The sequence below is a fragment of the Dendropsophus ebraccatus genome, chromosome 8 (genome assembly GCF_027789765.1).
Source record: "Dendropsophus ebraccatus isolate aDenEbr1 chromosome 8, aDenEbr1.pat, whole genome shotgun sequence".
Taxonomy (NCBI): Eukaryota; Metazoa; Chordata; class Amphibia; order Anura; family Hylidae; genus Dendropsophus; species Dendropsophus ebraccatus.
In genome coordinates this window covers 108,595,052-108,614,026 of record NC_091461.1, presented here as the reverse complement: position 1 = coordinate 108,614,026, position 18,975 = coordinate 108,595,052, and the positions used below count along the sequence as shown (strand labels likewise).

At 42.9% G+C, this 18,975-nt stretch overlaps 1 protein-coding gene across 4 annotated transcripts in view; it reads right to left on the bottom strand.

Moving 5' to 3' along the window:
* DNAJC6 (DnaJ heat shock protein family (Hsp40) member C6) overlaps window positions 1-17,237 on the bottom strand; it is a 37,574-nt gene extending 20,337 nt beyond the window's left edge. For all 4 annotated transcript variants that reach the window (XR_011364308.1, XR_011364309.1, XM_069981383.1 and 1 more), the window contains exons 1-7: window positions 16,908-17,237; window positions 7,351-7,501; window positions 6,001-6,050; window positions 4,510-4,658; window positions 2,756-2,878; window positions 2,145-2,278; window positions 1,642-1,836 (exon numbers count right to left, since the gene is read on the bottom strand). Coding sequence is in view for 2 of the 4 variants with exons in the window: in XM_069981383.1 (XP_069837484.1) it covers window positions 1,642-1,836; window positions 2,145-2,278; window positions 2,756-2,878; window positions 4,510-4,658; window positions 6,001-6,050; window positions 7,351-7,501; window positions 16,908-17,133 (1,028 nt within the window). In the remaining 2 variants the exon portion in view is untranslated. The remainder of the gene's footprint in view (window positions 1-1,641; window positions 1,837-2,144; window positions 2,279-2,755; window positions 2,879-4,509; window positions 4,659-6,000; window positions 6,051-7,350; window positions 7,502-16,907) is intronic.
* Between the last annotated feature and the right edge of the window lie 1,738 nt (window positions 17,238-18,975).

Sequence of the window (18,975 nt, the reverse complement as noted above, 5' to 3'; positions counted from 1 at the left end):
GTGCTATATAATGCCTGGCCTAAAGCTCACAATAGATCTGTTATTTAAAGGGATTGTGTCATCAGAGACAACTCCTATCATACTGCAGGGATCAGCTGATCATTGCAGGTCTCCTTTCTGGCAACCATACAGCTGATAGTGCTGGGGAAAGAAGCCAGGCAGATGAATGGGCATCCAAGTAATACAAGGATGGCGTAATGTTCACTGTTCATACACAGAGATTCCTAAACCTTCTAAAATGGCGAGAGGTATTTTGCATTTCCTTTCATCCCATAATTCCCAGTGGAGCAGAAATGGCCTTTAACCCCTTCATGACCGAGGTCATTGGTGCCAGGATGTCCGGGTCAAATTAATGAAATGTTCCTCCTCACCTTCTAAAGGCCCTATTCCACGGGCCGACTGACAGGAGCAAATGAGCGCTATTACGGGACGAATAACGGCCGTAATGTGATAACGGCTGACTGTGTGGAGCTCTACATCTGCCAGTAGGGGACAACGGGGATGGCGGCAGGGGACAGGCCTCCTGATGCCTTGCCTACACATTTACAAGTGATGGCCATGGAAGGGAACATCCAGATTGGTGGCAGGTGACGCTCTTCATGTCTTGCATGCAGCTGTTCTGCAACAGACAGTGTAGGTAGGGGACAACTGCAGAGGGCTAAAAAGACACAGCTCCATGCCCTAGTGTTCTGTTTGGTGGGCATGCTTCTACACAAAAACTTTGCTGGGTCTTACATTTGGGGGTGGCCTTCTATTTGGCAATTCAGCAAAACCTAATAATTCTTCAGGGGATGTCCTATTTTCTGGGAAAACGCATATATATATATATATATATATATATATATATATATATATATATGTATAGCTATAGGACTAGTGATGTTAAGTGTAGATAATACGGACAAAAAAGTTAAACACTTAGGGGGACATTTATTAAGTTCAGCGTTTTGTACGCCGGACTTATAAATGTCCCCGCATCTCCGGCGCTACGGAGATTTATGTAGAGGCGGACTGCTTCAACATAAATCCCGTGCGCGTCGGTGCGCACAGCCGAAAACCTACGCCACCTGAAAGGTGTAAAAAATGATAAATCCTGTGGACTCTGAGTCTGCGCCCCCAGTTCCGCCCCCACCACACCACACCCCATTTCCCCCGAAAAATACGCATTTTGGTGATGATACATGTCGCCCTTATTCTTTAAGCATTAGAGCCTATGGATCACATCAATCAGTGATAAAGCTCTGTACTATATATATATATATATATATATATATATATATATATATATTATATGGACCTAACATTGCACCCATAGACATATATAAGATATATACCCATAAGATATATACCCATAGATATATATAATTGACTAAATAATTGATGATGAACAATAAATTTATCGATCAATGTAAAAAATAGATGAATCCCAAAGTCCTGAGAGTTTATTATTCCACTAGGTGTAACAGAGGCCTTTATGAAATATGTATGCAGCTCTATGGCTACTCTGCTCTCACTTATTGGCAATCTCTTCATGTAAAGGCAATTTACTCAGGGCTATAAGCAGCTTTACACTGTGCAGAGCCTGTCAGAAGCGATGCAAATGGCACCATTAAGGAATAAATAAATTGCACCGTCACTCACTTCATTCTCTCGTAGTCCTGAATTGTGCTGAAGATCCGTGTTTCCCCAATGAGGACCTCACAGAACGGCCGGCAGCCATTCCTCTGCTTGTTGAAGCACGGCACTGGGCTGATGGTGGCACTCTTTATGACTATGGGTTTACAGTGAGGATGTGTGGGTTTGTCAGACACCAGGTCACAGACATATCCAATGTACCTGATCACAAATCATAGAAGAAGTATGTTATTTACAGATTAGAGAAACCTGAGCATGCTGGAGTCTGATCTTTCTGTATTTGAATACCGGTGGCAGAAGACGTAGGATGCAGCCCTAGCAATTCCTGGAACACATGGATACAGTCACTAGCCTAGGGCTGTATCTATGTTTTTCAGGACTCCCTAGGGCTGCATCCAACTTCTCCAGCCACTGGTATTCAAATGCAGAAAGACTGGACTGCAGCATGCTCAGGTTGTGTTTGATTAGAACTGAGTGGCTTTATTCCTGTATCCTGCAGGTATTCTCACCTCCTGTGTGATGGCCACAGACCTATTCCTGGACGTTTCGCATTTAGCAGTTGGATTGCAGATACAGGATTGTTGAATAGGTGACAAAAACAGAACATGGCGCTGACTAACACTGCAGAGGCAGCACGACCGTCCTGGTCAAGGAAGAAAGCAAGCAAACAGTAAGCATCAGACATTAGTAGGTATAGTATATATTGATTCACTTGTCATCATTATATGCATTCTGAAAGGGGAGTTACTGCGTATATACATTACATTAAATTACGTATCCTGTACTGATCCTGAGTTACATCCTGTATTATACTCCAAAACTGTAATCACTATTCTGCTAGTGGTGTCACTGTGTACATACATTACATTACTTATCCTGTACTGATCCTGAGTTACATCCTGTATTATACTCCAGAGCTGCACTCACTATTCTGCTGGTGGGGTCACTGTGTACATACATTACATTACATCACATAAAGCTTTATTATTCTAAAACTGCAAAACCCCTTCAGAGCAGATTATAAACCTTAATAACTTCACATCTCATTTGCAATGGTCACAAATGTATCCTGTATCTGCGGTATGCCGTACCATACGATGTAGCAAAAACGACCACTTACCATGCAGTGGATAACGCACACATTTTTGGGGTTCTGCTGTAACCAGTTGTGCATGTTCTTGCAAACTGCAAATAAATTATGCAAACTAGGGGCTTGTCTTACAGGCCAACTGCATTCTGAGACCTGCAAGAAAGAAGCACATAGCAGACCTGAGCCAGCACACTGACAGCACCTATGAAGTCCTCTAATAGTAACACTAAACTAGAAGGTGTGTTTGTGCTCACTAACGTATGCAGTGCTGATGTAAGATACAAAAGTTAGTGCACCCTACATGGAAAGGAGGGGTTCCCCTTTTTTCAGTGACCCCTCTAAGCAATTTAAACTTACTTAAAAGGGTTCCTTGACAATATGCTGATTATGAAGATTCCCCCTGTTGTGACCTCCATCTTACAATTTTCCTACAGAGTTAAAGGGGTTGTCCAGCAAAAAAAAATTTCTTTCAAATCAACTGGTGTCAGAAAGATATATAGATTTGTCATTTATTTCTATTTAAAAATCTTAAGTATTTCCATACTTATCAGCTGCTGTATGTTCTGCAGGGAGAGTTGTTTTATTTACATTCAGAAACAGTGCTCTCTGCTGACATCTCTGGCCGAGAGAAGAACTGTCCTGAGCAGGAGAGCTTTTCCATGGGAATTTGCTCCTGCTCTGGACAGTTCCTGACATGGACAGACGTGGCAGCAGAGAGCCCTGTTTCTAAATGTAAATAAAACAACACTTCCTGTAGGACATAAACCAGCTGATAAGTATGGGAAGACTTGAGATTTTTAAATAGTAAATTACAAATCTATATAACTTTCTGACACCAGTTGATTTGAAAAAAAAAAGAAATTCACTGGACAACCCCTTTAAGGCCCTGTTACACAAAGCCATAATCTGCCTTATCAGGCTGTTTCAGCAGATTATAGGGCCGTGTAATAAAGACAACAATCAGCTGATGGCAACGATCATTATGTTGAAAAATCATCGACCGCCGACCACCCATCGCTATTAAACGCGGCCGGCGGCCGATAAATGTGTGAAAAAATTGATCTGCAGTGTTCAGTTGTTCTCCTAATATGCAGGAGATTAGGATTCTTGCCACACTCCTTCTCCTGCTGCTGATTGACAGGTGACTGCCCATACACAGCATGGATAGGTAACTGCCCATCAGCAGCTGGTGGGCGGAGTTTTCTGCTTCTCATGAATATCCAGGACTACTGGGCTCATGGACATAATAGAGAGGACTACTTATTGTCCATGTTATTCAGGAGGATATCTCTGAATCAGCTGCACAGAACAATGTAAGTGATACGACATTCTGTTCATCTTCTTTGTCACTAGTTTATGCTACCCTGAGATAGGACGGCATTAACCTACTGAGTTTCTTTAAAGGGGTTATCCAGGATTTAAAAGGAAAAAAAAAACACAGCTAATTTCTTGCAGAAACAGTGCCATCCCTGTCCTCAGGAAGTGCGTGATACTACAACCCAGCTCCGTTCAATTCAATGGAGCTAAGTAGCAAAACCCACACCCAAACTGAAGACAGTAGCGCTGGATGAATGAATGTACTTCCAAGCCTGGATAACCCCTTTAAATAGCTTACAATGATGGATGGAGCAGTGCAGGGGACAAGGCTTGTAATGAATCCCCTCAGGGCTTGCAGCTGCTCTTCCCAGTGGCTCTATACAAGGGTTTTCAATGAGAGATCCCAACAGTGATGTCATTAGCCCTAATATGGGGAATCCTTCCACGCTGAAAAGACAATTACTTACCCGATTATGGAACTTGGCACTGCGGTAAGACTTGGGTGACAGATTGAACACTGTGTAATGGTCCAGATGTCTTGAATCTAAAAAGGAGCGCACATCCTCAATGTGGTTTCTGAATCCTAATTCCACACCTTCTGCCGGGAAGGACATTACTAGGAAAATCATAATATGATGATATGTTAATGTTAGATTAAAGCTGTCAGATTCACAGAGAAGCAGCTCCGATCTCTCTAAAAGTTAGTGCACTCTATTAAAACTAGATTTATATCAATACTATACTAAGCCACTCTGTACATTACACTACTAGTACTATTCTGCTGGTGGGGTCACTGCGTACATACATTACTTATCCTGTACTGATCCTGAGTTACATCCTATATTATACACCAGAGCGGCACTCACTATTCTGCTGATGGGGTCACTGTGTACATACATTACATTACTAATCCTGTACTGATCCTGAGTTACATCCTGTATTATACACCAGAGCGGTACCCACTATTCTGCTGGTGGGGTCACTGTGTACATACATTGCATTACTGATCCTGTACTGATCCTGAGTTACCTCTTGTATTATACTCCAGAGCGGCATTCACTATTCTGCTGGTGGAGTCACTGTGTACATACATTACATTACTTATCCTGTACTGATCCTGAGTTACATCCTGTATTATACCTTAGAGCTGCACTCACTATTCTGCTGGTGGGGTCACTGTGTACATACATTGCATTAGTGATACTGTACTGATCCTGAGTTACCTCTTGTATTATACTCCAGAGCGGCATTCACTATTCTGCTGGTGGGGTCACTGTGTACATACATTACATTACTGATCCTGAGTTACATCCTGTATTATACTCCAGAGCTGCACTCATTGTTCTGCTGGTGGGGTCACTGTGTACATACATTACATTACTTACCCTGTACTGATTCTGAGTTACATCCTGTATTATACTCCAGAGCTGCACTCACTATTATACTTTTTTTCTATTTTTATAGCTTTTAGGGTACAAACCCACACACCGTATACACAGCAGATACGCAACAAATACGCAGCAAATACGCAGCAAATACGCAGCAGATTTGTTGGTACAGATTTGATGCTGTGTTCAGTTATTTAGATCTAATCTGCTGCGTATCTGCTGCGTATTTGCTGCGTATTTGCTGCGTATCGCTGCTTATACGGTGTGTGGGTTTATACCCTTATAGTTTGTCACCACTACTTTTTGTTTCCGCGATGAGTTTTCTCAGCAGGAGCTTCCCACTCAGTTAATCACTGGCTGCAGCAGTTTCCCACCTCTGTCAGTGATTTGCTGAATTGACACTGCTGAGACAGTAGCAGAGACTGGGTGACATCAGACCAGGAGCTGCAGGGGACTGGGGAGGTGAGTGTGGCCTTTTCCTTATTTTTACAACAACCTCAGCTAAATATAAAACATTCATCTAACTGGGCGACCCCGTTATTCACTGTAAAGTGCAGAACAATTTCTCACCAATAATCCTTGAGGTAATGTATGAGATATCCAGCTCTCCTTTTGCATAACTAAAAATAAATAAAAAACAAAAACCATGTCAAAGGGTATAAATTCAACAAATTCCTAAGAAACACAGATGACAAGCTTATACACATGCTACATATTACCTCAAAGAAAAGAAAGCAGCTTACAACAGCTTTCGGTACATAAGGGTAGACCCAGGTTATACCAGCATGCTCCATATGACTTTATACTGTACCTATACACAGGAGATACCCAGGTTATACCAGCTGTACATATATAATTATATACAGGGGGTACCCAGGTTATAGCAGCAGTACATATATATTGTATACAGGAGATACCCAGGTTATACCAGCTGTACATATATAATTATATACAAGAGATACCCAGGTTATACCAGCTGTACATATATAATTATATACAGGTGATACCCAGGTTATACCAGCTGTACATATATAATTATATACAGGAGATACCCAGGTTATACCAGCTGTACATATATAATTATATACAGGAGATACCCAGGTTATACCTGCTGTACATATATCATTATATACAGGGGATCCCCAGGTTATACCAGCTGTACATATATACTATATACAGGAGATTCCCAGGTTATTCCAGCTGTACATATATAATTATATACAGGAGATACCCAGGTTATACCAGCTGTACATATATAATTATATACAGGGGATCCCCAGGTTATACCTGCCGTACATATATCATTATATACAGGGGATCCCCAGGTTATACCAGCTGTACATATATACTATATACAGGAGATACCCAGGTTATTCCAGCTGTACATATATAATTATATACAGGAGATACCCAGGTTATACCAGCTGTACATATATAATTATATACAAGAGATACTCAGGTTATACCTGCTGTACATATATCATTATATACAGGGGATTCCCAGGTTATTCCAGCTGTACATATATCATTATATACAGGGGATCCCCAGGTTATACCAGCTGTACATATATAATTATATACAAGAGATACCCAGGTTATACCTGCTGTACATATATCATTATATACAGGGGATTCCCAGGTTATTCCAGCTGTACATATATCATTATATACAGGGGATCCCCAGGTTATACCAGCTGTACATATATAATTATATACAAGAGATACCCAGGTTATACCTGCTGTACATATATCATTATATACAGGGGATTCCCAGGTTATTCCAGCTGTACATATATACTATATACAGGAGATTCCCAGGTTATTCCAGCTATACATATATCATTATATACAGGGGATCCCCAGGTTATACCGGCATGCTCCATATCACTATATACAGGAATGTATCGATATGAAGCTTACCTAGCCACAGACTGCATTACTTTTGTGGATGTGTCCTTTAGTGTATCCTTCAAGTTGTCCTTCAGGTTACTGAAGAGACGTCCGGCTCCCCCTTTGACCATGTCCAGTAGACCCCCTCCATAGTTAGACTCCAGGTCTGGAGATGAGGCACCTGTAAGAACAGAGGGAATTATAAAGGAACTATCAGAAAGAATTGATCATTGCTCTGTACATGAGCAGGCTGACATCTCCAGATTTTAAGGCTGTGTGGCTCTTTAAATATATTTCATTTCTACCAGCCTTAAGTCACTACAATCCCATTACTATGCTACTGGAATTGCCAGGCTCCGGCTAGAGGATTTGCAGAGCACATTCAGAATAGATGCAGGTTTTCCTTCAGATTTACTGATCACACAAAGCCAGTGCAAAGCTGTATCTGCGACTATATATCCCCACTGACCCCCCCATCACTATTCTTCATGCTGCTTCATCTCCCAAATATGCTAATGTCTCATGATAAAGGAAGATACCTAAGAGGAAAGGAATCAGCGTTACAATGTATCCAATATAAATCAGCACATCAGAATGTTATCCTAGTGGTGTCTTACCTGTGGCTCTCCAGCTGTTGCACAACTACAGCGGCTGTCCGGCCATGCTGGGAACTGTAGTTAGGCAACAGATGGAGTGCTAAGGGGAGGAAACCACTATCCTAATTGCCCAGTGCATACAGATTTATACAGCTCCCTGGGATCGAATAGAAGCTGAAAAAAGATTTATGTAGTGAACTGCAGGAAAGCACAAGCAGGAGAAACTGTTCAATGTTGGGGGGTTAAAGGGGTTTCAATGATAGGTTATCAATCACCAATCAGTTTGGTAGTGATCAACTGATCAGCACTCTACACCACACAGTCACAAGTGAATAGGGCTTGAAGTCCTGTACCATTCATTGTATACTGATGGCACTAGGTAACTGCAGCTTGTTCCAGCATGAAATACAACTTGTTCACACAAGGTATATTCTCGTATAGCTACAGCCGCTATCGCCAATGGCAACAATGGCCGTGGTTAATACAAAAATATACTTGCCCTTGCCACCTATGGAATCCCGGCCGAAGTGTATACACATAGTATACACTCCGGCCGGGATGCCTAGCGCCGCCGCAAACAGCTGACATGCCAGTTTTCTGCAGCTGCTATTCAGTGAACAGCGGCTGCAGAAAACCCTGTCAGTGCACACTATGGAGCGAGAGGCTCCAGCCATGCGCTCTATTGTGTGCAGTAAAGAGTTCTGATGCGGGCGCACATGGATGCGACCCACATCAGAATTCTGCGGCGCTAAAGATCATCCGGCCAGCACTGCACTACCGGGCGAAATGATTTTTTCAGAGACCGGCCGTTCCGTGACCCAGCTGGGTCACGGAACGGCCGGTCTCATACGTTGTGTGAACATAGCCTAACATTGTTGTTGTTGAGCATCAACTAATTCCTCAGCACTTTTTTTTTTTCTTTCGGATCAACTGGTGTCAGAACGTTTGTCAGAACTATTATTTTCAAGTCTTCCTGTACTTATCAGTTCCTGTATGTCCTGCAGGAAGTGGTATATTATTTCCAGTTTGACACAGTGCTCTCTGCTGCCACCTCTGTCCATGTCAGGAACTGTCCAGAGCAGTAGCAAATCCCCATAGGAAACCTCTCCTGCTCTGGACAGTTCCTGACATGGACAGAGGTAGCAGCAGAGAGAACTGTGTTAGATTGGAAAGAATACACCACTTCCTGCAGGACATACATAATCTGATAAGTACTGAAAGGCTTGTGATTTTTAAATAGAGGTAAATTACAAATTTGTATAACCTTATGACACCAGTTGATTTGAAAGAATAAAAAATGCCAGAGTATCCATTTAAAAAGAGGTAGGTAGGTCCAGATTTTTTAAATATTCAATGTCTCAATTCCTAACTAGTGTTAAGATCTCTGTTTGCTGTCAGTGATTGAAATGAATTATGTTTAAATCCAGGAGCTGTGAAACCTATACAAACCCATGACAGCTGAGCTGCTGTTAGATAGTAGTCCTCTGTAACATAAAGGGTTTGGAATCTAGCCTGATACCGTTTACCTGTACTGATACATTGTACCAAACGGGACAGGACAGCATTGTGCTGCCGATGTGTTTAGCTCACAGAGGATTGTCTAGACAGGAAACGACACTGTGTGCAGAGTCCATTCACTGGCAGCAAGCAAGGGTCATGAATAATGATGAGGAGCTGAAACCCATGTTGTATCAGAAAGTTACAGAACCCAATAGCTTTGAATGAAATATCTACTGTCCACTATAGCGCTGCGGAATCTGTTGGCGCTATATAAATAAATATTATTATTATTATTGAGGAATAATGAGACCAGGAGACAAAGTATCCAATAATTACAAAGGTCTGACAAGTAAAATGCTACTCAGGAATATGTTCACTCACCGCAGTCCCTGCTGCCAGTAGCTTCACATTAGATGAGTGGGCACTAAGAGAGCAGCAGGGGCTGGGTACAGGAACATCTAATCATAGTTCACTATTAGGCAGCTTTTACATGCAGTAAATTTCCACTTATACAAGGCTATAGCTGTGGGCAAAGCACTTACTGTGCCACTACCCACTGACCAGGCTGGCTCCTGGGATGAGATGGACCACTGTTATTTCTAATGCAGACTACATGAGCGTTAGCCTATTCACAAATAGGAATCCTGACCCTTTCCATGATCACCAACCATAATTGCTTGATATTGCAGTCATCAAATCCCCCATAACATAGTGCCACCCACAGATATAGCTATCAGTTCCAGTATTTGATGCCCCATAACTACCACTAACATGGTACCACCAGTTTCCTTATACGCATAAGCTCCAGAAACCTCCATTTATATGTAACATATTGGACATATATGACCACACAATGATCCGTATATATGCCAAATAAACACTCTACAAGTCTACATTACAGGTGTCAAACCTGCGGGCCTCCAGCTGTTATAAAAATACAATTCCCATCATGCCTGGACAGCCAAAGTTAAAGCTGAGGGAATCCCGGCCGGAGTTTATACACATAGTATACTCACCGGCTGGGATCGCTTTTCATTGTGTGCAGCGGCTAATTCGCACACGGATGTGCCGCATCCCAATTCATCAGAAATGAAGATCATCTGGCCAGTTCTGCAGTACCAGCCGGGATGATCTTCTATGACACCGGCCGTTCTGTGACCCGGCCGGGTTACATAACGGCCGGTGTTTTACGCAGTGGGAACATGGCCTTATACTGTACAACCTCATGTATAACAAATAGAATGTGAAAGCAGCCACAAAAGCAGCACATGCTCCTTGGATTTGGCCCATAAAGACAAGGAGCCAGAGCAGGTTGCCCCTGTATAAAAGGGATGATGAGGAGCCGCACTGGGAAGTGCTGCGATGTCAGCAAACATGGAGGATGGACTGGAGTCACCAGGACTCACTCAGCCCGGAAAGGGACCTCATTTTCATCCTTGCACAACTGTCTGGTGTCTCGACAGATGAGAAAATAATATCAGTTTTGTCATTTTATTACAATGCACCAGAAATTACCTGTAATAACAATTAAGCAATTACCTGTGAACAATGACGCACATCAACTCTATAGAGCATTAACCTGACATGAACATCCCCGCGTCCGGTCACTGCACCCAACCAGACCCCGATATCACCAAGAACCGCTCCTTATTGTGTTATCATCCAGACGCATAAAGCTGATTCCTAGACATTCAATGGAGAATTACGGAAATGCTTCTCCATCTGACATGAATTCTAAAGAGTTCTAACATTTTCCTGCACAGTTTTGACATTCCGATGAGCAACGCAAACTTGTATAATCCAAGAAAATTTCCATAGAACATGAGATGCATGACAGCAATGCCTGCCAAGCTCCCCGACCCCACCGTGAGGTATCAGTCAGCGTCGAGAAACAAAAAACGCTTCTCTTATGTGGAGATGCAAACACCCAGTAACACAAAGACACCCTTATGTGGAGGGCGAAGGGAAGACGGAATCGTCTCACTGATCAATACGGCAACAGAGGGCCAAAGATCGCCTCAATGGTGACACTTGGAAAAACAAGGTTCGGGAAGGAGAGTGGGAAACTTTCTTAGAATGAAAAAACTTGTCTAACCTTTGACCACCACAGATCTGGATTATAGGAGTGCATCTGAGGCTGCCCTGGATGCAAGGAGCTGGGTCCTATCCCTGGCATCACTTCCAGTGCATCACAGGGTCAAATGGGGCACAGAACAAAATCTATGGCAGGGGAGAGGAACTTGTCTGGTCAAAGGTGTAGACCAGGGATGGGGAACCTCTGGACCTCCAGCCGTTGCTAAAGCTACAATTCTCATCATGTCTGGACAGCCAAAGGCATAGACAGTCTGACCAAGGCTCTATTCATTCTCTGTGGAAGCCACCAGAGATAGCTGAACGCTGTATCATCTCTGGCAGATAATGACTGGAACAGCAATGGGAGGCATGGCCACCACTTTGTTATGATGGGATTCTGGCCCCAAGATCAGATGGGGTCCCCAGTGGTCATATCCCCCACCAGCTATTCTAAGGATGTGGGCTAAATTTTAAAGGAGAAGTCAGACAAAGTATTGTATGGCCAAAAGTTATACAAATCCCCAATATACACTTTTTACAGGAAATGCTTACAGAGTGTTTTTTTTCCCCTGCACTTACTACTGCATCAATTGATGTCACTTCCTGGATAACATGGTAATGTCACTTCCTGAATATAATGGTGATGTCATTTCCTGGATAACATGGTGATGTCACTTCCTGGCTAAAATGGTGATGTCACTTCCTGGATAACATGGTGATGTCACTTCCTGGATAAAATGGTGATGTCATGACCCGACTCCCAGAGCTATGTGGGCTGTGGCTGCTGGATAGGATGATGGCAGGGGGGGACACAGGGCACTGGAGGGACACTGAGCATCCCTCTGCCATCATCCTCTCCAGCAGCCACAGCCCGCACAGCTCTGGGAGTCGGGTCGTGACATCACCATTTTATCCAGGAAGTGACATCACCATGTTATCCAGGAAGTGGCATCTCCATGTTATCCAGGAAGTGACATCACCATGTTATCCAGGAAGTGAAGCCTTGATGCAGTAAGAAGTGCAGGAAAAAAAGCACTTTATAAGCATTTCCCGTAATAAGTCTATATTGGTGATTTGTATAACTTTTGGGGGGCAATAAAATACTTAAATAAAATTTTTTTGCCGGACTCCTCCTTTAATTGTGGGACAACCCCTTCAAACTGTGATGTGAGCAGCCCATAATGCTCCATGTGGTTCCTCACAGATCACAGCTGATCTCTGGGGGTCCTAGCAGCAGAATAACCTGCCATTATCTTATTGTTATACGATCTTTCTACCATGAATGACTGTCCAAAGTGGAGGAAACCTTTAATACCGTATTCTAAGCAGATACAAGTGAAGTATAATAAATCTATGCAAAAGGAAGAAAATCATGTATTTATCTTCGGATGGTTAAACATCTATTGGTATCTAAATGGCATGCAGATAGTTGTAGTTTTGCAACAGCTAGAGAGTAACAGGGGAATCACTATTACAGAGTGTTCAGCAGGTACCATACCATTGTCTGAAGTAGAAAACACTACAGCTCCCAGAATGCAGGGCAGCAGAGTGCAGGGCCGTGTCTGTCATTGCAGAGCTGAGAGGTTTCAAGCAGCGATCAGCACCCTGTCAGAATTACTCCTATGGCCTGAATGTAGTCAGCTAGTCACCATGTTCCAGAGATTTCCAGCCTGTATACCAGTTTTAAAGGGGTAGTTCAGCAAAAAAAAAAATTCTTTTAAATCAACTGGTGCCAAAAAATTGACAGAAATTTGTAATTCACTTTTATTAAAAAATCTCGAGTCTTCAAGTACTTATCAGCTGAAGTATGTCCTGCACAAAGTGATGTTATTTCCAGTCTGGAGAGCAGGAGAGGTTTTCTATGGGGATTTGCTTCTGCCCTGGACAGTTAGTGACATGGACAGAGGTGGCAGCAGAGAGCAATGTGCCACACTGGAAAGAATACACCACTTCCTGCAGGACATAAATCAGCTGATGAGTACAGGAAGACTTAAGACTATTTACTAGAAGTAAATTACAAATCTCTGTCACTTTCTGGCACCAGTTTATTTGAAAGAAAAACTTTTTTGCTGAACTCTGACTCAAAAGTGCAGCAAATGACATTTTTGAGTCCAAGTGAAACTTTTAGGCAAATGACCCAAATATACTCCCCAGATCACTATATTTGGTCCAGAGGAGTAAATTGGGTCTGTGCCAGTCCATGTACAGATATGTCGGCCCAAGACTCTGACAGGGTGTGATGTATCCATACATCAGACGGCATCTAACCTGCTGCAGATAATTCTGTTACCTTGATCTATAGAGGGTTTGTGGGGAACGTTATAGTTTATTAGCTAAATATTCATTAGGAGGGTGGGCCGGTGTGGGGGGGGGGGGGGCGGTCAATGCACTGAGGGTAGGAGCCCCGCCCGCAGTGCACCAAACTACCTCATTTAGATATCTAATAAACTACAAAGTTCACTAAAACATAAGATAAAAGTGGGAAGATTACCTTCACAGGGACGCCATAGCTTCTAACCTGCTGATGAAAGGCAACAGGTGTGGAACAGAGCATGGCCTAAAGGGGTTATCCAGCGCTAAAAAAACATGGACACTTTTCCCCCTCTCTTGTCTCTAGATTGGGTGGGGTTTCAAACTCAGTTCCATTGAAGTAAATGGAGCTTAAAGGGGTTATCCTGCGCTACAAAAACATGGCCACTTTCCCCCTACTGTTGTCTCCAGTTTGGGTGTGGTTTTGAAACTCAGTTCCATTGAAGTAAATGGAGCTTAAAGGGGATATCCAGCGCTACAAAAACATGGGCGCTTTTCCCCCTACTGTTGTCTCCAGTTCAGGTGCGATTTGCAATTAGCTCCATTTACTTCAATGGAACTGAGTTTCAAAACCCCACCCAAACTAGAGACAACAGTAGGGGGAAAGTGGCCATGTTTTTGTAGCGCTGGATAACCCCTTTAATTGCAAACCCCACCCAAACTAGAGACAACAGTAGGGGGAAAAGTGGCCATGTTTTTGTTGCGCTGGATAACCCCTTTAAAGGCATTCTCACAGGACAAAACTGCAAAGTAATCTAACTCATATGTGGTCTAAGCATTAGACGGACCCCGCTGCTCTACATATAATGGAGCAGACACTACATCCAGTGTAGCAGTCACAGAACTTTCATATACTGCTCAGATACTGAATCGATGACAAGTAACATCTATAGCAGCTTATAGTCAACAGGTCCCCAGACCCTGGTGGGAATATAGCGGGTCAACCCCAGAGGGGGCCTGGTGGGCGGCCTGACCCTAATCGCAGCTTGTTACTGCCAATCCATATACATGTGGAGCATACATATATTAGAGAAGACTAATATGTCCTCCAGGCTTGGGAAGACTAATATGTAGTACTGGCCTAGACAGTATGGATATAATGGGGTACAGTCAGCATTATTATAGTACAAGGTGCTGTGTATTGGGGCGCATATGGTACGTTTACAGGGTATGAGAAAACTATGGTGCAGTATAGTAAGGTAAGCATGGCATAGCACTGACACAGTATATTTATTGTAGTGTCACAGGCCATATACAGATAGATTTTATATGATTATAATCAGAGTTCTTCTATGAGAACACATGTAATAGTGCTGCTAGCATGGACAAAAGCCGGACAGGGTGCTGGTGCAGAGTCATGGGAGTTATAGAGGTGCATTAGCCTCAATATTCAGCCAATCTTAGCATTTACAGGAGATGGACCCCCAACAATCAGCATAAGGGCCCCCACAACCAGAAAGCACAAGAGCAGGGCCCCCACAACCAGAAAGCACAAGAGCAGGGCCCCCTCATCCAGCTTGCTTTAGATCAGGGACCCATGTGAATCAGTTTCACTTGATCAGGACCCTCACAGGCAGCATATATAATAGGCCCCCCTATTAGCAGTATAAAGATGATCAGGTTCCCTATAGTCAGTATTCAGACAACCAGGGCCCCTATATGAAGTATACAGATGATCAGGACCCCTATATGCAGTATACAGATCATCAGACCCCCTATATGCAGTATACAGATTATCAGGGCCCCTATATGCAGTATATCGATTATCAGGGCCCCTATATGCAGTATATCGATTATCAGGGCCCCTATATGAAGTATACAGATGATCAGGACCCCAATATATGCTATAAAGATTACATGGACCCCTATATGCAGTATACAGATTATCAGGGCCCCACATGCAGTATACAGATGACGGGGCCCCACATGCAGTATACAGATGATCAGGCCCCCTATATGCAGTATACAGATGATCAGTGCCCCTATGTGCAGTATACAGATGATCAGACACCCTATATGCAGTATACAGATAACAGGGCCCCCACATGCAGCACACAGATGATCAGGCCCCCTATATGCAGTATACAGATTATCAGCACCCGTATATACAGTATACAGATGACAGGGCCCCCACATGCAGCACACAGATGATCAGACACCCTTTATGCAGTATACAGATGATCAGGCCCCCCTATATGCAGTATACAGATGACAGGACCCCCACATGCAGCACACAGATGATCAGACCCCCCCAATATGCAGTATACAGATGATCAGACCCCCCTATATGCAGTATACAGATGATCAGACCCCCCCTACATGCAGTATACAGATGATCAGACCCCCTATATGCAGTATACAGATGATCAGGCCCCCCTATATGCAGTATACAGATGACAGGACCCCCACATGCAGCACACAGATGATCAGACCCCCCCAATATGCAGTATACAGATGATCAGACCCCCCTATATGCAGTATACAGATGATCAGACCCCCCCTACCTGCAGTATACAGATGATCAGACCCCCTATATGCAGTATACAGATGATCAGGCCCCCCTATATGCAGTATACAGATGACAGGACCCCCGCATGCAGCACACAGATGATCAGACCCCCCTATATGCAGTATACAGATGATCAGACCCCCCCTACATGCAGTATACAGATAATCAGACCCCCTATATGCAGTATACAGATGATCAGGCCCCCCCTATATGCAGTATACAGATGACAGGACCCCCACATGCAGCACACAGATGATCAGACCCCCCTATATGCAGTATACAGATGATCAGACCCCCCTACATGCAGTATACAGATGATCAGGCCCCCCCTATATGCAGTATACAGATGACAGGACCCCCACATGCAGCACACAGATGATCAGACCCCCCTATATGCAGTATACAGATGATCAGACCCCCCCCTACATGCAGTATACAGATGATCAGACCCCCTATATGCAGTATACAGATGATCAGACCCCCCCTACATGCAGTATACAGATGATCAGACCCCCTATATGCAGTATACAGATGATCAGGCCCCCGTATATACAGTATACAGATGACGGGGCCCCCACATGCAGTACACCAGGCCGTACCTGAGCTGTCCATGGTGCTGGAGTCTGGCAGCTGGCGGCCCGGGCTCCTGGGCGCTGGGGGGGAGGAAGCCGCCGCCGCCGCCCCGCTCACTCCTGGCCTGCTCCCCGGCCGCTCCCTGCCGCAGCCTCCGGCGCTGTTAGCGTCCCCCGCGCTGCTCTCCACCAGCTGTAAAGACTCGTAACCGTCATTGTTGGTCTTTTTCCGGTAAGCACCGAGCAGGCTCATGAGTGACCTTCCCTCCCTCTCCCCGGAGCTGAGGGGATTACACTGAGAAGCACCGGCCTGGATGGCGCCTCCCCCTGGTGGCACTGGCACATCTAGGTGCCTATTGTCCTGGCAGAGCCCTCCCCCTCCCCTCCCCTCCCGGGTGACACACCGAGCATCATCAGGCTGTGCTGCCCCGGCCCGGGGAGATATATAATATACCTATAATATACATACACAGTATATATAACACATGTGCTGCAGAGCAGGGAGATATATAATATACCTATAATATACATACACAGTATATATAACACATGTGCTGCAGAGCAGGGAGATATATAATATACCTATAATATACATACACAGTATATATAACACATGTGCTGCAGAGCAGGGAGATATATAATATACCTATAATATACATACACAGTATATATAACACATGTGCTGCAGAGCAGGGAGATATATAATATACCTATAATATACATACACAGTATATATAACACATGTGCTGCAGAGCAGTGAGATATATAATATACCTATAATATACATACACAGTATATATAACACATGTGCTGCAGAGCAGGGAGATATATAATATACCTATAATATACATACACAGTATATATAACACATGTGCTGCAGAGCAGGGAGATATATAATATACCTATAATATACATACACAGTATATATAACACATGTGCTGCAGAGCAGTGAGATATATAATATACCTATAATATACATACACAGTATATATAACACATGTGCTGCAGAGCAGGGAGATATATAATATGCCTATAATATACATACACAGTATATATAACACATGTGCTGCAGAGCAGGGAGATATATAATATACCTATAATATATATATATATATATATATATATATATATATATATATATATATATATATATATATAACACATGTGCTGCAGAGCAGGGAGATATATAATATACCTATAATATATATATATATATATATATATATATATATATATATATATATATAAAACACATGTGCTGCAGAGCAGGGAGATATATAATATACATACACAGTATATATAACACATGTGCTGCAGAGCAGGGAGATATATAATATGCCTATAATATACATACACATATATAACACGTGTGCTGCAGAGCAGGGAGATATATTATATACCTATAATATACATACACAGTATATAACACGTGCTGCAGAAAGATAGGAGCTGTATAATATACATGTGCAGCAGGGAGATAGGAGGTGTATAATATACTATAATATACATATATAACACATGTGCTGCAGAGCAGGGAGATATATAATATACCTATAATATACATATACATATATATATATATATATATATATATATATAACACATGTGCTGCAGGGAGATAGGAGCTGTATAATATACTATAATATACATATATAACACATGTGCTGCAGGGAGATAGGAGCTGTATAATATACTATAATATACATATATAACACATGTGCTGCAGGGAGATAGGAGGTGTGTAATATATACTATAATATACATATATAACACATGTGCTGCAGGGAGATAGGAGGTGTACTAACAAACACCAGTATTATATTGTATATAATATACCTTTAGGCTATGTTAACACAACGTATATTTTCGTAAAATCACGGCCGTTGTACAACGACCATGATTATTATGAGAACATACGTTACCTTTCCTTCTATGGGATCCCGGCCGGAGCATTTACACATAGTATACTCTCCGGCCGGGATCTCATACATTGGATGAACATGGCCTTAAAGTACAAATACCAAATGTGCTACAGAGCAGGCTCAGTAGTGTGTGGAGATGTCTATCTATCTATCATCCATCTCCTATCTCTAGT